The following is a 27,788-nucleotide window of genomic DNA, read 5'->3' as shown; positions in this document are numbered from 1 at the left end:
GTTCCGCAAGTAAGCGGCCTGTCTCCCCAATATAGAGGAGGCCACATCGGGTGCAGCGGATGCAATAGATGATGTGTGTGGAGGTACAGGTGAACTTGTGGCGGATATGGAAGGATCCCTTGGGGTCTTGGAGGGAAGTGAGTGTGGAGGTGTGGGCGCAAGTTTTACATTTCCTGCGGTTGCAGGGGAAGGTGCCGGGGGTGGAGGTTGGGTTGGTGGGGGGTGTGGATCTGACGAGGGAGTCACGAAGGGAGTGGTCCTTGCGGAACGCTGATAGGGGAGGGGAGGGAAATATATCCTTGGTGGTGGGGTCCGTTTGGAGGTGGCGGAAATGGCGGCGGGTGATACGTTGTATGCGGAGGTTGGTGGGGTGGTAGGTGAGAACCAGTGGGGTTCTGTCTTGGTGGCGGTTGGAGGAGCGGGGCTCAAGGGCGGAGGAGCGGGAAGTGGAGGAGATGCGGTGGAGGGCATCGTCGATCACGTCTGGGGGGAATCTGCGGTCTTTGAAGAAGGAGGCCATCTGGGCTGTGCGGTGTTGGAATTGGTCCCCCTGGGAGCAGATGCGGCGGAGACGAAGGAATTGGGAGTATGGGATGGCATTTTTACAGGGGGCAGGGTGGGAGGAGGTGTAGTCCAGGTAGCTGTGGGAGTCAGTCGGTTTATAATAGATGTCTGTGTTGAGTCGGTCGCCCGAGATAGAAATGGAGAGGTCTAGGAAGGGGAGGGAGGAGTCTGAGATGGGCCCGAGATAGAAATGGAGAGGTCTAGGAAGGGGGGCCCGAGATAGAAATGGAGAGGTCTAGGAAGGGGGGCCCGAGATAGAAATGGAGAGGTCTAGGAAGGGGAGCCCGAGATAGAAATGGAGAGGTCTAGGAAGGGGAGCCCGAGATAGAAATGGAGAGGTCTAGGAAGCTTGGACTAACAAGTAGCAAGTAACAATCACATTTCTATTGAGAGAGAACCTAGCCACCACCATCCTTTGATATTTAAAAACATTACCATCACAGAATCCCTCACTATCAACATCAAGATTACGACTGAGCAGCAACCCAACTGGACTTACCACATAAAGTGACCATGAGCAGGTCAGTCGCAGAATGCTGCAGTGAGTAACTCACCTCCCTGACTCGCTGCACCTTCTAGAAGGTGCAGGTCCGGAAAATGATGGAATATTGCTCATTTGCCTGAATGAGTGCAGCTCCAAAAAACTCAAGAAGCTTGACATTATCCAGGACAATGCAATCCACTTGATTGTTTGTGGATGTGGTGCCATTCAGTTCCTCCACCACTCATGCTCAGTTGCAGCAATGTTATTCATCAACAAGATGTACTGCAGAAATTCAAAGATGCTTAGACAGCACTTTCCAAACCCATAACTACTTCTATCTAGAAGAGTAGCATAAACCTGGGAACAGGTTCCCCTCCAAGCCACTCACCTGGATAAAACTCTAGAATTCCCCTCTCGGGGCATTGTGAGGCAACCATTGTGTACTTCAGTGATTCAAAAAAACAGCACACCACCACATTCTCAAGGGCAATGGGAGGTGGGCAATAAATGTTGGTTGCCCACGTCCCTGAAGCGAATAAAAAATATTATCCCCCAACACACTAGGCAGATGAGTTCAATCAGTACAGACCGTAAAGTGAGAAAAGTCTTTGAGAATCAATTTTTTAAACTTGCATTAGAAAACTTGAGAAACAATGCAAATGTGTGGGGAAAACAAAAAGACCAGAATCTAGAAAGTTCATGTCTCTATTAAAAATATTATAGAAGATAAAAAGGGAATTCAGATAAAGGTTTTGGTTGTAGAAGTTCATCCTGCATTGGAACTGAACACCATCACATTGGGTATGTGCTCTACTCAGCACTTGATAGTTCAAGTATTTGGCTATGACTGAAATGTGTATAATACGAAGTCAGTTCCAGCTTACATTTTTAACTCCTGTTTTGCTCCACAACCAGAGGAAAAAGCCTCTAGGCTTCTACATTTCACAACATAACAGGTCAATTACATTCAAAAAATCGGACATAAATTATTGAAATGGACTGGTGCCCAAGGGTCATAGATTCACATCATATTTGACTTCAAAATCCAGCCAAAACGGAATTCAACCAACCTAGTAATTTGTTCAACAATGCCACTCAAATAAGAAATCCATTACCCTTTTCACTACCCTGGTTTAGACATGATTCTGGTCCCACACAACATGCTAAAATGGAAGGTTCCACTACCCCTATACATTGTAATTAGGATTGGAGAATTGCAAAGAATTGAAGGAAACCTCCTTCCTGAAGCAGAAATGATAACTCACCTATAAAACCCATTTTCTAATTTCTTCTTGATGGTGCTTAGGTCTGTTGGATACGCAACCACAGTGCAATACAGCGGATAGGCACAGAGATCCACAGGAGCAGAGAATGGTGCAGCCATTTCTGGAGAATAAATTAAATTTACACACTTCGCACTTCTTTGGTTTTTCTAAAAGATTCATTTTCCAAATATCTGACTTAAACGATAATAGAAACTGAATCTTTACACAATAGCCATTGGCAATAATTTGAAATTGAAGATAACTGCAGTGAGCAATTACCAAGTGTCATCAGTTGACTGATTCCCTGAATGATACGCTTATGTTCTTCATCTGCAGAACCACATCCCCATTCACCCTCCTGAGGTTTATATAACAGGCGCTTCAGTTCTTCTGGAGTTACAGGGACACTGGCACCAATTTCTTCAGGATAGATAGCTGTAAAAGCAAACAATATTGATTTTAAAAAGATGGATGTCTTGCATTTTTTTGAGAAGTAACAAAATGATTGTAGGAAGCGGTTTCTAGCTCATTTATAATAAAAATATCCTACGCTGCAGAGGTGTACAAAATTGTGACTGCTGTCAGTGTATCTATTTGAGAAGTATTAACTTTTAAATAGACTAACTGCTATGTCAAAAATGAACAATGTAATCAGAGAATTTCAAAAACTAGATTTTATCTGAGAAAACATTCTACAAATGCTCAATTTCTCTTGATCTTGACCAAAAGTCATGCAAATAGGGGAAAATTACTTAAATCAATTAAAGTAAAATTATTTACTTCAGGTATGCAAAGAACAGTGAAGGGATTTTACATACAGTTGTTTTATATGCATTTCAATACAATATTATCAAAATTAATTGAAGTGTCCTACCATCATCAGGAATGGACTCCATGTCCCATGGGCTCATCTTCTCCAACTCATTATTATCCCAGCTATAAATACCACAAAATAATTTAAAGAACCTTTAAGATTGCAGATTCAAAGTTTTATCAGATGTGCTTAGTATCACAGCTATTGTATATTTTAAAAAGAGGTGCATGATCAAAAGGGAAAATGAATATCGAATAAAGATGAGAAAAATGGTCATAGAGGAGGCAGCTGTTAAGCTGACATGTCAATGCCAACTCAAAGCGCAGCTTAACTGGCCTCTCTCTTGTATTTTCACCCATACTCTTGCAAATTTTATTTCAAATTAACATTCAATTCCCAATTAAAACATCCACTTACTTTATTTTGTTTACTTATGCATCTTTGTATCAATGGTGCCAATACTCTTTTTATTCCAAGGGCTTAATTTTGCTGATAAACTGGTTATGCATCAGATTTTAAATGCATTTTGGAAATGCACAGACATTACATCTACCAAATTGCATTCATTAACTCACCCTATAATCTCGTCAAAAAGCGCCAAGGTAGTGATTTCTTAGCTTCATCAGTATCTTAATAACCAGCATTTTAAAACAAAACAATGGTTTTGGTAACACCTCTTTTCTTGGTAAAGATGGTCTCTTATTTTTAATTATGGATTGAAATAGGGAAGAAAGAACTGATTTAAAGTCAGGGATTGGCAAAGGATTATGCATGTTTTAGAAAACAAGTAACTTGACACTCATTGTACGCACTGCTTACACAGCAACTGGCTGAACCAACAGTAGGGAAAAGATGTAGGCAAGCTGAGTGTGTGTACAAATAGAGATTTAGCTAGCGACAAGTAGCGATGGGTCTGTGACTCTTACAAGTAAGTGAAAGCATCTTGAGAAGATAACAGAAAAGCAGCATACTATTAGCACATAGATCATCTCAGCATATCCTGTGAACAGGGACCACTGATTTCCCGTATTTTCTTCTAACTACAAAACCTTGTGTGCATCTATGGGCGTTGCATTTTAACTACTAAAGTTATATGCAGACAATTCCTAATTATTTAGCTGTAGCTAGAGTCTTTTTATTTATTTATAAACAAATAATTATTCTTAACAACAAAAACAAAATTAACCTGAATAAATTTGGGCAATCTGCCTATCTTAATTTTTGACAACTCCAAAAAGAGCAGGGTTTGATCTCCAACGAACTATCCAAGTAAGGTGCAATCAGACAGATATTCTTCGCCTGTCTCCTGACATAAGCCTCACTCCTCCTTTTACCATACTTCTATTGTTAAAATTTCTTTCCTTTCACATTAGTTATACCACTCTCCTCACATTTCACTGTCCTTTCAAAATTTCTGTATTCAAATTCATTCCAACCTGTATCAACTGAGATTCATCAGATACATATTTTTCTGCTTCAGCTTACTCAGTATATCTTGTCATCCAGGAAGCACTGGCTTTGTTGGTCCTTTACCCCATGTGAGAATATACCCAAACTATTTGCTCTTGATTTGTAGTCAGAAGATATCACCTGAAATCTTCCCCTAATGACTGAGCTACTTCAGTCACCAGAATCAGATCCACATCCAGCAATGACTTCTTTCTCATTGGACCAAAAACCTAATGCTCTATAAAATTCTCCTCAGCACATTTCAGAAACTTTTCTCTCTCTCTCTCTGCCCTAAACACTATTACTAATGCAACTGGTTTTGAGATAATTAAAGCACTTTATAATTAACTTAAGTTTAAACCTGTCTAGTTACCTTGAAAATTTGGTCCTCTACCTTTTCCAATAGGTTGGCCTATAACATAAGCCTCAAGTAATGAGATTCTTTTTAGACCTAACCAAATAGATACTGGCACAGACTCAGAGTCATACACTATAGAAATTGGCCCTATGGGCCACCACGTCTCGGGAAAACAACGAACACCAAGCTACGCTAACCCCATTTTCCTACACTTGGTCGATAACCTACTGCACCCTGCCATTTTAAATGCTCATTCAAATGCTTCTCCCAAGTTGCGAGAATATCTGCTTCCATCATCCTCTCTGGCAAAATGTTCTGTACTTTTACTACTGTGTAAAATATTCTTCACAGATCTCTTCTAAACTACTTGCGCCTCACCTTAAGTTTATGCCCTCTGGTCTTAAACACATCTGCCAGGGGAGAATAGATTGTCAAGATTTCATCTTCTATGTGTCTCAATTTTGTACACCTTAATCAGATTCCTCCTCAGCTTCCTATGCTAAGGAAAACAAACCCAGCCTAGTCAATCTCACCTCATATTTGAAACTCATCCTAGGCAACACCCTGGCAAATCTCCTCTCCAGTGCAATAACATATCTGGATAGTAGTAACAGGATAGGTCAAAGTCAGCATGGATTTATGAAGGGGAAATCATGCTTGACTAATCTTCTGGAATTTTTTGAGGATGTAACTCTGAAGATGGACAAGGGAGATATAGTGGATGTAGTGTACTTGGACTTTCAGAAAGCTTTTGATAAAGTCCCACGTAGGAGGTTAGTGAGCAAAATTAGGGCGCATGGTTGGGGGCAAATTACTAACTTGGATTCAAAGTTGGTTGGTTGACAGGAAACAAAGAGTAGTGGTAAACGGCTCCATTTCAGAATGGCAGGCAGTGACCAGTGGGGTATCACAGGGATCAGTGCTGGGACCGCAGCTTTTTACAATATATATTAATGATATAGAAGATGGTATTAGTAATAATGTTAGCAAATTTGCTGATGATACTAAGCTGGGTGGCAGGGTGAAATGCAAGGAGGACGTAAGGAGATTACAGGGTGACCTGGACAGGTTAGGCGAGTGGTCAGATGCAGTTTAATGTGGATAAATGTATGGTTATCCACTTCGGCGGCAAGAACAGGAAGGCAGATTACTACCTAAATTGATTCCATTTAGGTAAAGGGGCAGTACAGAGAGAGCTGGGTGTTCTTGTACACCAGTCAATGAAGGTAAGCATGCAGGTACAGCAGGTAGTGAAGAAGGCTAATAGCATGCTGGCCTTCATAACAAGAGGGATTGAGTATAGAAGCAAAGAGGTTCTTCTGCAGCTGTACAGGGCCCTGGTGAGACCACACCTGGAATATCGTGTGCAGTTCTGGTCTCCAAATTTGAGGAAAGACATTCTAGCTATTGAAGGAGTGCAGTGTAGGTTCACGAGGTCAATTCCTGGAATGGCGGGACTATCTTACGCTGAAAGACTGGAGCGACTGGGCTTGTATACCCTGGAGTTTAGAAGACTGAGAGGGGATCTGATTGAGACATATAAGATTATTAAAGGATTGAACACTCTGGAGGCAGGAAACATGTTTCCGCTGATGGGCGAGTGCCGAACCAGAGGACACATCTTAAAAATACGGGGTAGACCATTTAGGACAGAGATGAGGAGAAACTTCTTCACCCAAAGAGTGGTGGCTGTGTGGAATGCTCTGCCCCAGAGGGCAGTGGAGGCCCAGTCTCTGGATACATTTAAGAGTTGGATAGAGCTCTCAAGGGTAGTGGAATCAAGGGTTATGGAGATAAGGCAGGAACAGGATACTGATTGAGGATGATCAGCCATGATCATAATGAATGGTAGTGCAGGCTCGAAGGGCAGAATGGCCGACTCCTGCACCTATTGTCTATAACATTCTTCAGATTGTGTGGCAACCAGAACCGTGAATAGTATGCTATGTGTAGCTTAAACAATGTCTTTTAAATCTGTACTAAGACTTTTTTGTTCATATATTCCATGCCTTGTCGAATAAAGAGAAGAATCCCTTTGCTTTTTTCACCACCGTATCAACCTGTGCTGAGACCTTCAGAGATCGGTGGACTTGTACACCAAGAATCCTTTGTTTCTCAGTATTACCTCGGGACCTACTATTAGATGTGCTTATCTTTCTCTTATTGGACCTCCCAATTGCATCATCTTGCACTTATCAGGATTAAAATCAATCTACCACTGCTCTGCCTTATTTACTAGTTTATCAATACCAGACTGCAGCCTGAGACTATCCTCACTATCAATGCCACCAATTCACATATTCTGCAAGCCTATTAATTAGAGTTTCTGCATTCACGCCCAAGTTGCTGACGTGCATAACAAACAGCACAGGTCCCAGCATCGATACTACTGGTTGCAGGCTTTTAATCACAAAAACATCCCTCCATCACCTCTTGCCTCCTATTTTCAAGCCAATTTTGGATGCTGTTTGCCATCTTTCCTTGGATCCCATGAACTCTTTTACCATTTGGACCAGCCGGTCAAAGGACTGGTCAAAGGACTGGTCAAAGGACTGGAATAAAATCCATGTAAAACACATCAACTACATGACATCTTTAGTCACCTTTTCAAAAAACTCAATCAAGTTTGACAGACAGGATCTCCCTTTAACAAATCAATGCTGCCTATCCATGACCAATCCCTGCCTTTCCAAATGTAGATTAATTCTGTTCCTCAGAATATTTTCTAACAATACCCAAACAACTGACAGGCTGACTGCCCTTGTTTGTTCTGACATACTTTCTCCATCCCCAGACACCCAATTTAAAATACAATTGCTGAATAGACAATGAAACTGTTTGAAGATTTTTTGATCACTAAGTTTAATTCTTAGAAATGGAAAAAATCATTTTATTTTATGTTAAAATGTTTTCTTCTACCACAGGGGACAAAACATCAAAACTCCACAAGAACATCAGTTCCCTTAACGGCTTTTTCTTTTAAACTTAAAATAGTAGAACATTTTATTTTTTTGAAGTTGTATTTCAATACAAATACTTTGATCAAAGGGTAAGTGTAAGAGCAAAGCAAACTTAATAGCAAGCAGACAGGCAGCCATTTATGACAAAAGCCAGAAGAGAATTCTACTTCTGAAGTACTGGATATCTAAAATAGACAGTTTAGGTCCTAGTAAATAAAATCATCTCTGATGAGTGTTCAGTTTTATCTCTGGTTCTTATTCAAATCAAAGTGTAATACATTTAAGAAATTCATTCACACCATCCAAAAGAAGATAATTCCTCACCAAACATTGTAACATTGGAATAAACTATCAGGATATTCAGGCTGAAAGGGCTGCTGACTCTGCACTGTTCCAAACCACCAAGCATCATCTATTATACTGCGAAACGTGTCTCCTGGTAAAACAATAACAAAACAATTTTAAGTATCCCTCAAAAGTACTCAACTATGATTGCAACCTAACTTTTACCTGAATTATCTTTTTTCTTCCATTGCTTCAAGTGTGCACTACTATAGTTTTAATAGTTCAATAGAATCAGCATGTTAAAAAGCTGTGCAAAGGCAGAACTGTGTTGAACACAAGGTGCAATTGATATTCATTATAAATCATATTGTTGCGATCTAGTGAAAATCATTACCTGAATACAAGAAATGTGAAGATTACAACAAACTGCTATATTTCTTTGACAATGCAAAACCAAAAATAAATTAAAATAGGGTTAGACCGGTCATAAACCCACAATTTCATGTGCTAAACATTACTGTTGCACACTTAGTCTCAACACCAAAAACACTTAATTTGTATTTCTGGCATGCTATTGACAAGATGTTCACATACTAGTTTTAAAACTCCATTACCTCCACAGTCAATCATTGCACCCTAACTCAATTTAACATCACTGCCTCCAAACTCAAACTTTGCTTTTCTCTTTTAGGTGGTTTTACCACAATTCTGTTCAACAATTATTATATTGAAACTCTGGGTTTCTTAAATATCAGGAAAAACTGTCACTACAATGCCCAAAATTTTAAAAAAGAAAATTAAGATTAGCAAAGCAATTTTTTTTTACATTTTTTTTTCTCGATTCCATTATCTCCCAGTTAACTTTATTCAACTCCTGAACTAACCTTTCAATGTCTTACAGACTAGAAATTACATTTTCCCTATGGCAGAATGAGTTAAGTTCTAACATCATTTGTGCCATCACTGAAACTGCCTCCTTGCACCTCCTTAACATCACCTAATTTCAAACTCTGTCAATTCTTAAAAGACACCAAGTCCTAATTCCTCTATGAACCCCATACTTGCTGACATACACTGGCTCCTTGTCTTAAATTTTCAAAATCTTATCCTTGTTTCAAAACCCTTTCAACCCTTGCTCATCAAACTGATCTCCAAGCTCTAGAACCATCCTGGATATCTACTTCCTCCAAGCCTGGCCTCTTGAGTATCCCTGATTTCAAATTGCGACACCACTGGTAGCATGCCTGCCTAGACTTGAAGTTCTGAAAATATGCTTCCCTGATGCCTCTCTAGCTCCCTACCTCATTTCTTTTGAGGCAATCTTTAAAACCTACATGTGATCATTTTTTTTGGATTTTGGTGCTGTGAAACACCTTGGTACATTTATAAAACAGATAGTTTTGGCTACCTCCAGAATACACTAACCTTACTTTCTGTACTGTGCTATGTTATGCTGGAAACTTCACGTTAATATTTTATACTAGAAAAACAGTGGACTAGATTTTATACATCCCCTTGCAAAAAGAACCATGGCAACTGCACTCACTTTACAGCTGTAGAGGACCCTCTACCAATTAACTGAAAAATGGGTGTGAAAGATGCAGACTCCTTGAGCCAACTGAGATCCATTATCTTATCAGAGCTGTATGCACTCCTGAACCCTCAGGCTGTCCAGCAAACTCAAGTGACTTTCCTAGTAACTTTCACCACTGCCTGCCTTCATTTCAGCTCTTATTCAAAGGCACCAACTTTGCCCTAAAGTGAACTTCTCAACTTCACATTTTTGCTCATAACTGTTCTTGTTCTCTCTCCGCCACACTCATCTTTATTGCAAATTGACAGCAGGAATCTACCAGCAAGCAAATGTTTGTATGCTGTTCCCTTCTGTCAAAACTCAAAGCCCCTCTTTGTAGGCATATAATGGCCCAGGAGGTGGCTATTCCATCCATTGCATCGACATTCACTGCAAAAACACTTGAATTCTATTGTTCTGTAGGTTAAGACTCATCAATTGCGTATCCATTTTTGCTTGTAAGATCAATGATTACTCTACCTCTACCAGACATTCAAGCGGAGTCCCAGACTCTCACCACAGGTTTGAAGAAAATATCTTTCAGATTTCCTCTTTTCCTTCAGCTAATTTGAACAGTGATTCTAGACCTTGCTATCTATCCAGAAAGGTGTACTTCCTCTGGTCCAAAGAAAATAAACTCTGCCTCAGCAATCTTTCCTCATTTAAAATTTTTCATTCTAGGCAATTTCATTACAAATGCTCTCACCAATTTGCGATTTACTCTTTCTCTAAAAATGGTCCAAATGAATTCACCTTTGCATGTTATTAAACCTCCAGAGCTCTACCACAACACTGCCTTACCCAGATGCTCATCTAATTGTTAAAGCCCAAAAATACTCCAATCTCGCTAACTTTGCTTTGCTAAAGATCAGATACCCAATCCAGTTAAACATCACTTGTTATATGCTGGTTCACCTCAATACTGGACCAGTTAACTGCCTCGACACAATAATGGGCAGTTGTAGAATTTGATACTTAAATAGCAATATATAATTTCAGACAACATTTTTCACATTTTGCAGCCTCAAAATTAATAGCCCTAATGCTTTGCTTCTCATGCTCCTTAGTAAAAAGTAACTATCAAGTCCTGACCAACAATTACAGCAAGTACTCTGTTGCTTGTTTCAATGTTATAAAAGGACAGAGGAACCTCCAATATCCAAATATCAATTATTTGAATATCGGATTATCCAAAGGGGATCTGAAGGTCCTGATAGAAATATTACGTCAGACAGCTGTTGCAACCCTGCTCGTGTCTGCAATGATTAAAAATGAACTCGGCTCACTGCAATGTTGCCGAGAACAGTCTTGGACTGCCCAAGCACGGTCTCCAAATGAGTGACTTCCCGCCCTCTCTCTCTCCCCATGGGGAGCGGACGGGGAGTGGTGTTGGACGGGGTTGGGGGCAAGGGTGCGGATGGAGCTCGTACAGTGGGTGGGGTTTGGGGGCAGACAGGGGAGGGGGCAGGTTAGAAGCGGGAGGGGCAGGGTGAGAGCAGACAGGGTTGGGTGGAGGGGCCTCACATGATGTGCTGCTGCCTAGTCTCCTGAACAGGAAGCAGACTTCACAGAAAACTCCAAGCCCCAAAGCAACTCAATAGTGCCCGGCCATCTCCTTCAGATAATCGAGGTTCCTCTAGACTTAACTCGCTACAGATTCAGATGCCCATGTTAAGTTAAAGTGCTATTAAAAAAACAGGGATTTTTTGGAGCTATCCATTTATCCTTAAAGTCAATGTCATTATGAAAAATCAAATCATTAAGCAGCAGAGATATGAACAAATGGTATCATTTTTTAAGATGCCAAGAGCTTTCAACAGAGCAAAACTCACCAACGTGCCAGTTTCTCTTTTTTGCTTCTTCATAAAATTGTCTCAATACTAAGAAGTCAATGACATCTGGCATATCATGGTACCTAAAAAATTGAAACACCACCACAAGGTAATCAGGCCAAACAAAATCCAAAACAACTTCCTTTTGAATCTCAAGGATCATAATTCAACATTTAACATTCAAACTAATACTCCAAAAGTTGCATTAGAGATTCAATGAAACAAAGTGAAAATCCAAATAATTTTGCACGAATCCAAGAAAAAGAAAAGGATGTATACCTTTCAGCTATTCGAAAAGGGCAGTAGACAAAAAACAAACTATAGACTAGGTAGCCTGATGGTGGTGTTGGGGAAAATGCTAGAATTTATTATAAGAAGATTTAATCACAGAACACTCCAGCACTGCAATTGGATGGGTCAGAATCGATATAGATTTATGAAAGGGAAACCATGTCAGACTGAGCAACTAGAATATTGCAAGGACATGACTTAGCACAGCTGGTAAGGCAACTGTCAGTGGATACAGTTTACTTGGATTTTCAGAAGGTTTTTGATCAGGTCCCACATAAGAGAATAGGTATGTAAAATCAAAGTGCATGGGATTGGGGTTAGTCTCCAGATGCTGACAGAGAACTGGTTCGCAGATAGTAAACAGAGTGGGAATAAAGATCAAATCTTCTCACAAAATTCCAGCTATAGTCTGACTAGTGCTTTGTTAAATTTCTAACAAGACCTCCTTACTTTTGCACTCCATTCTCTTTGCTTTCCTTATTATCCGCTGAACTTGAATGCTGGCCTTTTGAGATTCATGCATATCAAACTCCTTTTGCTCAGCTCTCTATACTCTGAAATAACATTCAGCTCTTCAATTATTCCTGCCGAAGAGCAGAACCTCACGTTTTTAATCACATGATATGCCAACTTATACCTAAAACATTGATGCTCCTGCTATTCAGATAATACCTGATCTGCTGTGCTTTTCAACACCACACTCTTGACTCCTGATATGCCAACTGTCAAGTATTTGCCTGTTCCCAAAACCTGCTTATATCCATCTTAGAGGGTATGCATTGCCAGTAGTGAACAGAGTTGTGGATGACACACCTGTCAAGCAGGCGGTTTCATCTTGGATGATGGGATGGCAAGTAACGAGGGTGATGATCACCCTCATTACTTGACATCCCATCATCCAAGACAAAGCAGCTTGCTTGACAGCTATGTCAACCACTGCCTTAAACATTAACTCGCTTCACTATTGGCAGTGCGTACCCTCTACCAGATGCAGTGATTCAACTCAATCTTCAAAGCCTCAATTCTCCCAAGTCAGACGACTCTGACATGGAATTAGGAGTTTTTTTTTGCTTTGTATTTTAAGATCTTTCAAACTGTGTTCCGTAATGAAACAGTTTGGTTTGTTTCATTTTTTTGTACAATAAACTTGTTTTATTGTTAAAAGGAAAATCTGAAGCCCACTGTGCTCATGTATTAGTGAATGATCAACATGTTGAAAAGACACGTATAATTCATCAAGCCAGATGTCATTCTTGGATTTGACTTATCCAGCCGTAACATCAGTTGGGATCATTAACAGTATGTGTTCCTGCTTGAAACTCTACTTACTTGAGAGAGAAAGATTCACCAGTCATTTTGCCAGTGATGGGGTCTAGAAGAGAAAGCTTCAAACAACATAAAGTAGGGGGCCCAACTTCATACTTGATGCCAACCACCTTTACAATCTCTTGTTCCTATTGATCGTTGAGAAAATATGGAAAACCACAATTAGCATTGATTAACTATGTTAAATGCAAGCTAGCAATTTAAAAAAATGTTTTTCTGCAACAGGAATCTGTATGCAGTGATTGTTAAAGGTTAAGTTGCTTCTAAAATGTCTTCCTGGCATGAGTACATCACAGATTAAAACAGGCTCTTCACCTTAATATAAAGGCTATGATTCGGAAACTGCCTCTCAAAATAGCAGTCATAAAGTACAAATCATGCGACTTGTTCTAATATGCTTTTGATCAGCAGTTTTCTCTTTTGTTTCATGCTCAAATTCATTAGTTCTGATCATTAGCAATTATGATATTGCAAATAAAAGCAATATTATTGTGTGTCACCGTTTCTGTTTGAATAGGCTGAATTGGAGGTTGGGGTTTTAGGGGCTGGTGAAGTGGGGTAGACAACACCTTATGTAAACAAGTATACTTACTCTCAGTTCTAATTTGATCCACGGTTGCTTCTGAAGGTTTACACTATAGACTTTTGCTTTTTTAACAGCTTTCACATATGCTTCATGCCCCTGTCGAAAATATACAACCTGAAAAGATCACCAAAATTATTAAAATCAGTTTTTCAATTTGACAATCAATTTTGTATTATTGTATTAATTACCTGCTCAATAACAATTGTCGAAAATGTGTTGCTGGTTAAAGCGCAGCAGGTCAGGCAGCATCCAAGGAACAGGAAATTCGACGTTTCAGGAAGGGCTTATGCCCGAAACGTCGAATTTCCTGTTCCTTGGATGCTGCCTGACCTGCTGCGCTTTAACCAGCAACACATTTTCAGCTCTGATCTCCAGCATCTGCAGACCTCACTTTTTACTCAATAACAATTGTCCCATTACACATTATCATACCAACTTCAGTTTAGATTTTTCAATAGGACTCAAAATACAGCAAAATCATATCTCCTTTTTGAAAAAGCCCCAATTCTTCTCATCCCACTGCATAGCATCAGATCTATCATTGCAAAGCACTTTTGAAAACTTAAAGTAACAGAATCTCATTTAAAGACTTATTTTCCTAAGGGTGCATAGTCTTTTTCTTGCTACCAAAAATGCATCATCTCCCACTTCGCTATTCTGACATTTTGTCACTTATAAGCAGGTTTTGCAAGTGTATTATGCCTATCCTTTATCATAGTCTGCCTTTGTACATCTCCCCAACTCCCTGCACAAATACACATCCAAATCAGAATTCCACATGGCCTAACATTTAAGCAAAGTGAAGCCATCAAACGAAAATGCACACAGATGTACTTGCAAAAGCAAACATCTTCTGCTGTAATTTGTTGGGAATCATATTAGCAGTTATTCTACCTAAGCCACAGAATATGTTTAATCTCCTCAAGATCTTTCTGAAATATTATTACAGGCTATGCCAAAGTGATGTTAAACAGAGGAATGCCAGTATTTGGAGAAACAGATGTTATGACTGAGACCAGATGAGCGCACCAACTGCTTTCTAATTCTACTCCTCCACTGGCCATACCAAGTTTAAAATTTAACCAGAGTGGCGAGACAGACAATATGTGTAGGCTTTTGAATGTTTCTGGATTTGGAATAGAAATAATTCAGCTAAGTTTCTTTTGTCAAAGAATAAATGGCTATCACAAAACTGAAGCAAGTATGGTAAGGATCCTGACAAAAGCATTCAGACTGTGCAAAGGGAAGGGGGTTATATTCTAAATCCTAAAGGATTTTGTCAAACAACAATGCATTCATACTCTGAACTTAAGGGCCATCAAATGGCGCAGCGGGGCAACTCTAAAACAAAACTACTTAAGAGGGCAATTGATGAGAATTGATGAACTTTTTAAAGAAATGAATGAGACCAATGATCAATATCCCCACTATTTTTTTTCTGTGCATCCAGGTGACTTGTTTAAGCATGAGTCCTTCATATTTTTTGTATATTTGCGTGTTTACAATAACTTAAAGGAGCTCAACTTGATCAGCATATGAACTAGTGTGCACAGTTAAAATTTACAGAAAACATTGCTCGAGATTTTTACTAGTTTACTGATTCATTAAAAGGCAAGACTGCTTCACTTAAATCCACCATCTTTTGTTTAAAAAATGGAAATAAATAATAAACATGAAAGAATTGCATTTATACAGTAACATTATTCTTGAAATAAATTGAAATGTAACAAACCTTTGCAAACAACTTTCAAAACATTGGACTCAAACAGCATATTGAAATAAATATAAATGAGCTTGTCCATCTTAATAGCAGACGTACTATTCACATTTCATCAAGAAACAAACATTTACCTCATCCCCCATTTGTGGTACAAATGGTGACCTGCGTGGTGTAGTATCACGGATCCAAGATGGAGGAATCCATTCTTCAGAAGGTGCACCTTCCATGGCAAGGAGTTCACTTGGCCTCTAAAAATAGACAAACTAATGAAGGTGTATAACATGCAAATTCGAGAAAACAAAATTAGGTTTTACAGTAGGTCTACCATACAATTAGGTTTGCTTTACCTTATAATAGAAGTACAAATGCAAATTCCTTTTAGTAATTCATGTGCAAGTAAAGGAGGAAACATGGCTCCATGTTATTTACAAGACTTCTTGATGCAGATGCAGCAAAAAAATTACAATTGATACAACAGTCTTATCACTCTTTCCAAGGAAGGCAGATAAAGCACATTGAAAATAAAATTCAAGTCAAAACTAAAACCTTTAAGTTGAGCAAGCCAGGTAAGCTCTACAGCCAATTATGTTATTAAATAGAAGGCATGCTTAGCTGCACAGAAGTATTGATTTAGATTGTTCCAAATTATTCACGAATCTTGACTTAAGCATATCTGAACACTCGTGTTATGCAGAATCAGAACAGGTATAGGGTCAACTCATCTGAGCCTAGACAATGAGAAACAGACGCAGTATATCCATGCAATTTCATATGATGATGCATCTGGCATTAGCAGGTCATTGAAAAATGAGTGCACCTGCAGGCAACAGGAGAAAGACACGAACAGATTTTATCTCTGATCCAATTTGGTGAATCAGAATTTGCACAATGTGAATCAGAAGACATAGAATTTTGGCAGTCAGCACTCAAAAGACACTCCACTTCAGTTCTACTATGGCTTCACAGGGAGACTAAATACATGGTGCAGTGATCAGAATTAAAACAATTTTCTGGCCTCTTGCAAAGACACCATACTATGCACACAATTGACGTGTACACAGTGAAAGCACATGCCTTCATCTTTACAGAATGCAGTCTAAAACATGCTGAGGTGACAATGCTTTTTGCTAATTTATACAACATGAAATCGCAGTTTTTTCTGCCAATGAGTTATATTTACTTTTCATCACTTCTTGCATCAGAAACTAGGGTCACCAAATTACCGACTGCAGCACCAACAGCAATGAATGCAAATATTAAATGCTTATGTATAACAGATAGCTGACCCAATACAATCTATTTTACACCAGCACTGGAAGCACATTTCTAGGCTCAGACAGGTCATAAAATTGAGTTCTGTTGTAAACTGGATCTTCTTGTCAAATTTATGGGTCAACACTTTCTGGGTGAAATACATGGAAACAATAAAAGCTGCACACATTCTGGTACCTTCTGTTTGGACTGTTTGGATTTCTTGCGTTTTAGAGTCAATCTTTCTCCCAGCTTCTCATCTTCAGAGCTGCTATTATGATGTACTATTCGTCTCACCAATCGTTTGGGTGGTTGCAAGTTAATACCCGCATCTGCCGTCCAATCTGAATATTCACTTGATGAATCACTAAATTCAACATTCAGAGAAAGGAAATGTAAATGCTTAACATCAACATTCAGACCTGGCTACAGCAGGAGATCGAGGAGAACAGAACTTGCTGCAACCTCCTGAACTAAACTGTTGCTTGGCAAAAAAAAAGATAAGCACAAGCACAAAGGTTTTCTTTTTAAAGAATCATACAGCACAGTATAGGCTTTTCAGTCCATGAATGTGCACCAACCTCTCCACACAAATCTTGTTTTCTAGCACTTGACCCCTAATGTTGAACGTTATAACATTTCAAGTGTTTATCCTCATCCTTTTTAAACCTTATGAGGTTTCCCTCTTCTATCCTCCCAGGCAATGCATTCCAGGTTCCCACCAACCAGAATGAAAAATAAAATCCTCAAATCCTCCCTCAAATTCCTGTCCTTCAGCTTCAAAATATGCTTCCTATCCATCCGGTCCATGCCCCTCAATCAGATGTATAACTATTTACAAATTTATGCAATGTTGCTGCTTGGGCCAGGATTTAGTTCCCACTGCCTGGTTGGCTTCAACAAGGTAATAATGAGCTGCCTTTTTAGACAATTGCAGACCATTCGCTGGTGGTAGGTTGCACAATGTCATTAGATAGGGAATTCCAGGATTTTGACACAGTGACATTGAAGGACCAGTGATATTTTTCCAAGTCAAGATGGTGCATGGCTTGGAAGGGAACTTACATTTGGCAATTCCAATGCCCCGGCCTACTAAACTGTTTTGTTCATGGGTATGGATGGTGTTGCCTGAAGAGCTTTGGTGAATTTCTGCAGTGCACATTATAGATGGTATATAATACCACTAATAAGTGTCAGTGGTGAGGAGACTGAACATTTGTGGTTGTTTTCTTGTGGATGATATCAAGCTTGAGTGTTTTTGAAGCCGCATTCATCCAGGCAAGTGACAAATGGTCTGTCATTCTCATACCTTATGCACTGTAGATGGTGGACAGGCTTTGGAGAATCATGTGGTAAGGCACTCACTGCAGAATTCCTAGCTCTGACTTGCTCTTTAGCTAGAGTATTTACGTGGCTAGTCCAGCTAAGTTTCTGGTCACTGATAAACCCCAGCATTTTGGTGATGGAGGATTCATTGATGGCAATGCCAATGAAAGTCAAGGGACAATAGTTCGATTCATTCTAGTTGGAGACAGTTATTGCTTGGCACTTATGTAGCATGAATGTTACTTCCCACTTGCTGGCCAAAACCTGGATAATATCCAGATCTTACAGCTTTCAAATATGGACTACTTCTGTATGAAGGGTCACAAATGGTGCTGAACATTCCCAGTTCTGACCTTATGATGGAGGGACGATCATTGATGAAGCATCTAAAGATGACTGGACCTAAGACACTATCCCGAAGAATTCCTGCAGGGATGTCCTGGAGTTGAAAGGACTGGTGTCCAAACACTACAAACTTTCTCCCTTTGTACTAGTCAGTGTAGTGTTTCTGTAGCCACAACCACTCCTCGTGACTCGAGTTTAGCAAGACCTTCTTGATGCCATACTGTCAAATACGGCATTGATGACAAAGGGCTGTCACTCTCACCTCTCTATTGGAATTCAGTTCCATTGTCTATGTTTGGACCAAGCCGTAATGTGGTCAAGCGTTGAGTGGTACTGAAGAAATCCAAATGGAAAGGTTGTGAACAGGTTATTGCGAAGCAAAGGCTGCTTGACAGCACTGTTGACTACACCTTCTAGCACTTTGAGAGTAGACAGATGAAAGTTAATTGGATGCATTGAACTGGTCCTACATTTTGTAGGAGGATTTATTTGGGCAATTTTCCACATTTTCAGGAAAATGACAATTTTGTAGCTGTACTAGATAAACTTGGCCAGAGGATCAACAAGTTCTGGTACACATCATTAGTAGTATTGCTGGAATGTTGACCAGGCCCATTGTCTTTGCACAATGCATCACCTCAAAACATTTTTGATATTACATGAAGCCATTAAAGTTGAATAAATACAGACATCCAAAATGCAGAGGTAGGCCAGTATGGATCATCGGTACTTCTGGCTGAAGATCACTTCAGTCTGATCTTTCACACTAATGTACTGATCTCCCTCATCATTAAGCATGAGGCTTTTTGTGGAGCCCTGTCCGCCAGTGAGACATTTAATTGTCCACCACCGGAACAGAATGTAATTGCATTGCAGAGCTTAGATTAGATCCACTACTTGTGCAGTCACTGCGCCCTATCACTTACAGCCTAATTTGTATAGCATGCAGGTAGTCCTGTTCTGTAGCTTCACTACATTGACACCCGATTCGTCAGAATATCTGGTGCTGCTCTTAAAATGGCTTTCTGCATGTTTTCCTGAGCTATCACCATGAGACCAGTTGAAAGATTCCAGCACTTTCATAAATACTGGTACATTTTTTTTCCATAAAATGGAATGCAATGCTTGCTTTTGCTCCCACTATGAGCATTTTACAGGTTTCCAATAAGATTGATTTAAGCTACATTTGTTTAGTGAAGTGGACATAATTCTACTTCATTTTTGAGAAAAAATGTCAAGTCAGTCATTCATTTTTTTAAGTCTAAAAAACTAGAAGACTGCACTGCAAAATAGGTTAACACGCCTGGGTTGGGAGAGTGTTCAGGAGAAGGGAAGTTCAAAATCTGTTGAGGATATTGAGTAGATCAGTGGTTTGGGTTAAAATGAAAATCAGCAATGTGGATCAGGAAGGTAATGCATTTAATAAATGTTTTGGAGCATTACTGACCAAGGTGACATCAGAAGAAGTCAAAGTAAAGCCAGAGATTGAATAGACAAAGCAATCCAAAAAAAAACAGATCAGTCAACATAACAGAAATGAATTTGTTTGATCCAAGTGACATTGGAGTTACTAAGGTTGGAAATTAACTATTCCAGCATTCTGACCTTTAGAAAAGAACTGGAGGGAGAAATTACCCAGATATCAAACAATGGGTAAGTAGAAGGAAATCCATTTTAGCTAAGCGCGTGCAAGTTAGGAAATTAGAGTACATAAGACAAGAGTCATTGTTCAATCATGGGAGACTTAAACCTTCATTTACGATTGGGCAAGTCAAATTTGCAGTACAAATGTCGGTAATGATGAATGTATTGAAGGTAGATGACTGCCAGATCAGTATGTCGATGAATCATTATAGAAAGACTATTTGTATATTGCGCTTTGAGTGAGGAGGTTGTTAATTAATCACCTTATAGTAAGGGAGCTACTGGGGATCTATGTTCATAACATGACAAACATTTATAATGAGTTTGTCATATTGTTAAATCAAAAGCACAAGACACTGACAGTTATGAGCAGTAAGCTGGTCAAGACAGATTGGGGAACTGAATTATAATATATGATGACAGTTAAACAATGGATAGATTAAATGGGAGGAGCTTATAAATGCTGCCGAAAAGAATGTTTGAGGTCTGGGAGGATTTTTAAAATGTAAATGAGTAAATCAGTAGAGAGACAGTTTTGTGTACCTTTAGAACCTTCTAAAGAGGAGATGAGCATTAAAAAAGAAAAATCCCTTAGAGAGACCAGGGAGTTTGTGTAATTGATTAAGGAAATTGAAAAAGTACCTTCACAGTAGATATCTCAAAAATAAAATTGAGAAAGGATTCAAACATGTTCATATAAGCAAAGAAAACAGTATTGAAGGGACTATAAGTCAACAAATCATTCACACCCCATCAGACTAACTCATCATTATTTAGTTCAAAGGAGCTGTTTGCATTGGCCTGTGACTTCAGAATTTGAGCAATATATGCAGACTTGGGACTGGTAATACAACAAATCATTTAAGGATTCATGAAAGCAAGGCATTCATTGCTGAAATTTATCCCTTAACTCAGAACATTAGGCTTAGATCATAGATATTAATAAGATTGCCTTGCTGTTTAAGAGTAATCTGCGAAAGTTACATTATTAATAAGTAGTTGTTGATTTTTGCTTAAGTTATAAATTTGGCATTCGAGATCTGTTATTCATAAAGTCTGGATAGGAATAACTGAGCTAATGAGAGAATCATGAAACACTTGAATTTCATTGCATTGTGAATTCAGTAATAGTTAGGGTACTTTGGTTTGGCTTTCTCAACACTTATGCCATAGCAATAAAAAGAACCTTCAATCTATCAAATCTGCACTGGTCAAAAACAAGGACCTAATTAACATTTAACAACTAATATGTTTAACAAATCTGATTTTTTTTCTGAGGACAAAGAGTTAAATGGACAATGGGTGCCATTGCATTCAGTGCATTTGGCTTTTCATAAAGCATTCAACAAGATCCTGCGCAAGAGGTCATGATACAAAACTGTACTTATGGAATTCGGCAGAGCAGGGGCTGATAGATCTGCATAGCTTGATAATTAGTTTAAAAAAAGCAACGAACATTCACTCTCAGATTGATACACTATAAGAGGTGACCCATCTCAAGGGCCAAGTTTTTGGCCCAGGGTACTTACAATCCATATCAACAACGAACACGAGGGGAATATTGTAAACTTATTCAAATTGATAAGGACGGTAGAAATATAAACGAGAAAGGACGCAAAGACATTGCAGAGGTTTGGATTGATTAAATATGGAACATACATGTAGAGATATGACAACATCCATTTTGGCAACGTGACCGAACAGTGGGATTTACATGTATAACTGTTCTGTTTTAGGCAGAATGCATTGAAAATTGCATCACTCAACTGATTCCTGATTTACATGTATAATTGTTTATTCTATTTTGGATTTTTCTGTGTGACTGAAGTTCTTAGCTATCCTGTAAGTACTTGTGCAATCATAATGATCTCTTTTAATAAAGTTTTTAAAACACTTATCTGTACAGTGAATGGATCTGTGCACTAATGCACGTTTCAAAAGCGAAGTTAAACTTAAGTTTAATTTCAACTTTTTAAATTTTAGATTCTTGACCATGCTGTGGAAATGGATCATGTTTCAGGGAAATGCCCATAACGGAGAGACTTGTAGCTTCACTTTAACTTTGCATATTGTTTTAGGAAGGCTTTGGAATAGGATGGCAGTATACAGCAGTGCTTCTGAGAAGGGAATGACAGATTTAGTGAATTAGATTAACTTGAAATAAAAAGTTAGTCAGTCCCAGTTCAGAAGTAGTGTTGGACGAATACCTGAAAATAGTTATTTAAAATGAATCAAGTGTGGGTAGTTCCAGGAAGAAGCTATCACAGTTTCAGTTAAAAGTTGAAGTTGCAAGTGATTTAAACCTGCTAAGAGTGTGTTATGCAGGTAGTGCTTCAGGAAATTGCAGCAAAGGTGCTTTGGACAACTGGCTGTTTTGTTTCTTCTCAATTTATAAAGGAGTGTTCTGGGATTAATGGGCTTATTTCTAAATAGCGTGTCTAAATAGACAATAGGTGCAGGAGTAGGCCATTCTGCCCTTCGAGCCAGCACCACCATTCAAATGATCATGGCTGATCATCCTCAATAATGGAATCTGGATTATAAATAGCTAGGTTAGATTATTTTAACTGAAGTTCATTTAAAAAAGGGACACTGTTTTGTTGTTAAAACAAAAAACTGCAGCATTGCATACTTATGGCTCAAAAATAGACAATTTTGTTAAAACCAAAACACAAAGATTTGATCCAACATCCTGGGCTCCTGTCTGGGAACCTAACTCAGCAACAGCATTGTTTTTGTATTCTTATTGTTAAGATCCCAACCAAATAGTTTGGGATGGTGACATTCAAGAATTCTTGACATTCAAAAGAGATTTGCATGACATTTTGAGACAAAAAAGATGGGAGGTGGCTCAAATGGAGCACAAGCACCAGCACAGGCTGAAAAGGATCAAAGCAACCAAATCATCTAAATAAAACTTTCCTGTGGTTATATAGGAGGTTTGTTAAAACTGTGATTACAGTACTGTATTTTGTTTTAATCTCTTAAATAAAGATATATCTGTCTTAGGCAGAATGCATTGAAAATTGTATCACTCAACTGATGTGCCTGGGAACAGAGTGTTGTTCAGCAAGGAGTGATTAAGTAAACTTGCCTTTTATATCCTAGTGTTTAGAAGAATAAGTAGTAATTGAATTGATAAGTGAAAAATTCTTCAGGGCTATCAGCATCAAGAACTGGAGGTCGCAATTTAAGAATGAGCAACTGTGCACTCAAGATCAAGATGAGGAGAATTTTTTCACTTGAAAGGGTCATGGAGCTTTGGAATTCTATTCTGCAGAGCTGTGGATGCTCAGATGTCAAGTATATTAAAGTCAGAGATCAAAAGATTTTGAGGTAGAAGATTGATCACATGAAAATGCAAAGCAGTTTGAATGGATGAATGATAATTGATCAATTATCTGAACACCAATTATCCTAATATCGGATTATCCGAAGGAGATCTTGAGGTCCCCATAGAAACATTACAGCCAAGACGTGTTTCCAACAGTGATTGCGTCTTTTGTTTACAGTGATTAAACAGACACCGTCACCAAATGACTGACTTCCCACCCCCTCTCTCTCCTCACATTTTCCGTGGAGTTCTACAGAGTGGTGTACCCAGATAGTCTCTTAAACAGTGGCTTGTATAGGGCAAATGTGGAACCTGTCAAAAAGTTGCAGTATAAAAGAGAGTGTGTGTGTGTGTGTGTGTGTGTGTGTGTGTGTGTGTGTGTGTGTGTGTGTGTGTGCGTGCGCGCGCGCGCACGCACGCGGTTGGAGGATTAAAAAAAAGTGGTGGTGTTGGATCAGGTTTGGGGGAGCAGGGTTGGAGCAGTCGGTGTTGGGGAATGGAAGCTCACACGCTGAGCTGCTGCAGTCTCCTGAACGTGGAGCAGACTTTAAAAACTCAGAGCCCCAGAAGAAAGGCATTTAATCGATTAATCGAATAACTGATTATCCAAATGAAATGGTACCCGTCCATCTCGTTCGGATAATCGAGGTTCCCCAGTATATCTTATTTCCTTATGTCAAGTCACTGTGTCTGGTGGTGATAAACGCAATAATGCATGCAATATACAATGGAATTAATTATGTTCATGAATTTGTGTTAGCATTTGAACCCATTAACAGCTTTAAAAAAAAGGCCTCCTACCTAGAACTGCTCTCACTCTGCCACTCTTCTTCAGCTTCATCAGATGACCCATCACTCCCATCTATTGTTTCCATTTCCTGGTTGCCAAAAACAAAGTATTAAAAGAGAAAGTAGTGATTATTTTCATCAGGTATCATTGACAGAGCAGGCTCAAGGGGCTGAGTGAACTAAACTTCCTCCTAACTCAAATATTTGTCTAATATATTACATACCTGCAGTTTGAAGAAATAAAGCGCTAACATAAAAAAAGTTCAGTTCCACAATTTTAATCTATTGTCTACAAAGGTAACTGAGCAAAGTTCAAATGACCTTTATTTCCTTGTCCTGGAGAACTCACTGACAAGTGACTGAATCAATACCACATACCAAGGACTTTGGTTGCTACCTGTAATGCCGTGGCTTTTAAGGCAGATGAAGACTACTAGTTTCTCAAAATCTTGATTTTTGTTCCAGCCATTAATATGAAGCCACACAATTAAGTATGTTCAAAAGTACTGACATTTTAATTTAATTTGTGTTCTATATTGCTAGGAATATTGTACACTTAAAATTGAATCTAGACTATTTAAGAGTGATGTCGAGAAGTACTTTTCCCACACAAAACGTGGAAATCAAAAACCCTTCCACTAAAATTCACACTCCACTACTACAGGTATGTCAGTGATGGGCGAACAGAGGAACAGGCCAGCGTCAGAGAGGGTGGGCAAGTGGATTGTGCATGGGGTCCCTGGCAAGTGCCTGAGTCGCACTGTGAACAACCTTTCCTCCCCAGAAATCTAACCACAAAGCATGCTGTGACAAGAAAAGCTTGGCTGAAAGGAAACCCGTTTGTGACCACCACTTTCATGTGAGTTCTACCAAGTGCGTCCCCCTCTACAAACAAAAGTCAGTGTTAAACTTAACACAGTAGCTTGACTCCAGTCCCCACCCACTTACCTAGTGATTAGGACTTGGGACATAATCTGTTTCTCTCTTGTTCAGCTTAACTGAGAAAGGCAAAAAGCTTTTAAGTACTCCTATACATGGGGCTTTCTCATAGTTAACTTTATTAATTATTCATTTAAAACTTTCATCTATTACTTTTAAATTTTTAAATGTTGTCACGATAAACCTCGTTGTTTTAAACATTACACTTATCAGAGAATGATGAAAAAAGTACAGAAGGATATTGTTCTGCTTCCCTTCAAGGCATAGGATACCAAAGAAAGAGGAAGTGTGCCACCTACAGGACATAGCATGAGGTGCTTAAATCACAGTTGAGAAAATGACAAGTGACCTGTTTTTAATAGTGGCTAATGAGACCTGTGCATTGCTAGCTCAGACAGCATTTATTGCCTATCTTTATTTGCCCTGGAAAAAGTGATAGTGAGCTGGCTACTTGAAGTGCTGTAGTCCTTGCAGGTTGTTGGATTGCTGAAAGTTCCAGATTTTTGATCCAGTGACAGTGAACAAATGGCAATATAGTTCAAAGTCAGGATAGTGTGTTGCTCATCAGGGATCCTGCAAGTGGCAGTGCTCCCATGCATCGTTGCCCTTTTCCTTCCAGATGGCAGAAGTCAAGTTTGGAAGTGCTTTGGATAAGCTCATTGGTAAGTCATTGCAGTGCATCGTGCAGATGGTACACACTACTATGCATTGGTGAAGAGTCAAGTGTCAAAAGTGGTCAATAGGATGCAAATCAAGAAGGTTGCTTTGTCCAGCTTGAAGAGTGTCAAGCTTCTTGAATCATCTTGGAGCTGCACTTATGCAGGCAAGTGGACAGTGTTCTATCACACTCCCAACTTGTGCATTGTTGCTATTGGACAGGCTTTGGGGAGACAAAGATGTTTCCTTCTTGTAGAATTTCTCACTTCTGAGCCACAGCATTTACATAGCTGTTCCAGTTCAATCTCTCACTAATGGGCAATCCCAAGCATGCTGATAATGAATGTCAATGGAAATTTTCTTGTTGGAGACTATTACTGCCTGGCTGTCTTGTGGGACAAATGTGCCTTCCACTTAGTCCATCATGCTGCATGTAGACCATAGATTGCTTCAGTATCTGAAGTGGTGCAAATAGTGCTCAATCGTGTACACAGTTAACAGCAAACATCCTCACTTCTGACGTTATGACCTTTATGCAGCCAAAGGCAACAGTCAATAATTATTGACTAAGTCAGAGTTGCAGATATTAAACTCAAAAATCAAGGCTGACCACTGCAATGCTGAGGGACAGCTGCTCTGTTGCAGGTGTGATTTTTCAGATTAGTGTGCAGTCTCCTGTTTGAAGCAGAGCAGGGTTAGTTATCCATTGTGACTCAGCCAATAGTTACTTATTAAATCAACATCCAAAAGAGTTTCTGGTAATTATCAAATGCCAGGATCTTACGGATCACATCAAATGTCCGCAATAACATTTAGGGACATTTAGTGATTGTGAAAAAATGCTATATAAGTGCAAGTTCCCTTCCTTGATAGCCAACAATATCCACCTATTTTATATATACATTAATTTCATACTAACTTATACAGTCATACGGCATCTCGTGCTGACCAGGCACCGCATTCTGTCCTGGTCCCATTTGCCAGCGTTTGGCCCATATCCCTTTAAACCCTTCCTATTCATATACCCATCCAGATGCCTTTTAAAATATTACACAGTTGTACCAGATTCCACCACTTCTTCTAGCAGCTAGTTTCATTCTTGCAACACCCTCTGCATGAAAATGTTGCTCAAGGTCTCTTTTAAATCTTTCCCTTCTCGCCTTAAACCCATGCCCTCGCCTTTTAGACTCTTCCACCCCATGGAAAGACCTTGGCTATTCACCCTATCCATGCCCCTCATGATTTTATAAACCTTTATGAAGGTCACCTCTCAATCTCCAAAGCTCCAGAGAAGAAAGCCCAAGTCTATTCAGCTTCTCCCTATAACTCAAACCTTCCAGTCCTGACAACATCCTTGTTAATCTTTTCTGCACCTCAGGTTTAACAACATCCTTCCCGCAGAAGGGCGACCAAAATTGCAATATTCCAAAAAATGGCCTCACCAATGTCCTGTAGAGCTGCAACATGACTTCCCAAGTCCTATACTCAATATCCTGACCAATGAAGGCAAGAATGCAAAATACATTCAACAACCCCCCATTTACCTGCTACACCACTTTCAAGGAATTGTGCACTTGCACCCCAAGGTCTCTCTCTCTGCTTGGCAACACTCCCCAAAGCCCCACCATTAACTGTATAAGTCCAGCCCTGTTTTGCCTTACCAAAATGCAACACCACATAGTTATATAAATTAAACTCCATCTGCACTCCTCTGCTCATTGGCCCATCTGATCAAAGTCCTGTCGTACTCTGAAAGAGTCATCTTCACTCTCCACTATTTTGGTTTCATCTGCAAACTTATTAACCATGCCTCCTATATTCACATACAAATCACTTAGATAAATCATGAACAGCAGTGGACCAAGCACAGATGCTTGCAGCACACCACTGGTCCCAGGCCTCCAGTCCAAAAAGCAGCTATCCATTACCACTCTGTCTCCTACCTTCACACTTAAGTGCTGTTCTGAAAATATTTCCAGGTTTATGAAAATCATCA

General features: G+C 39.3%; 1 protein-coding gene across 2 annotated transcripts in view; it reads right to left on the bottom strand.

The window, feature by feature from the left end:
• Nucleotides 1-27,788, bottom strand: part of brwd3 (bromodomain and WD repeat domain containing 3) — a 111,114-nt gene that overhangs the window by 24,056 nt on the left and 59,270 nt on the right. Inside the window, exons 22-31 of one of the 2 annotated variants that reach the window (XM_060832604.1) lie at nt 24,209-24,285; nt 16,957-17,125; nt 15,639-15,755; nt 13,794-13,901; nt 13,205-13,329; nt 11,585-11,667; nt 8,219-8,330; nt 3,188-3,249; nt 2,593-2,748; nt 2,314-2,434 (exon numbers count right to left, since the gene is read on the bottom strand). In XM_060832604.1, the coding sequence (XP_060688587.1) occupies nt 2,314-2,434; nt 2,593-2,748; nt 3,188-3,249; nt 8,219-8,330; nt 11,585-11,667; nt 13,205-13,329; nt 13,794-13,901; nt 15,639-15,755; nt 16,957-17,125; nt 24,209-24,285 (1,130 nt within the window). Of the gene's footprint in view, nt 1-2,313; nt 2,435-2,592; nt 2,749-3,187; nt 3,250-8,218; nt 8,331-11,584; nt 11,668-13,204; nt 13,330-13,793; nt 13,902-15,638; nt 15,756-16,956; nt 17,126-24,208; nt 24,286-27,788 lie in introns of those variants that run through there. The other variant, XM_060832605.1, reaches the window with a different exon arrangement.

Source organism: Hemiscyllium ocellatum, chromosome 11, assembly GCF_020745735.1.
Source record: "Hemiscyllium ocellatum isolate sHemOce1 chromosome 11, sHemOce1.pat.X.cur, whole genome shotgun sequence".
Taxonomy (NCBI): Eukaryota; Metazoa; Chordata; class Chondrichthyes; order Orectolobiformes; family Hemiscylliidae; genus Hemiscyllium; species Hemiscyllium ocellatum.
Note: the sequence above shows the minus strand (reverse complement) of the source record. Positions and strands in the feature narration are given on the sequence as shown.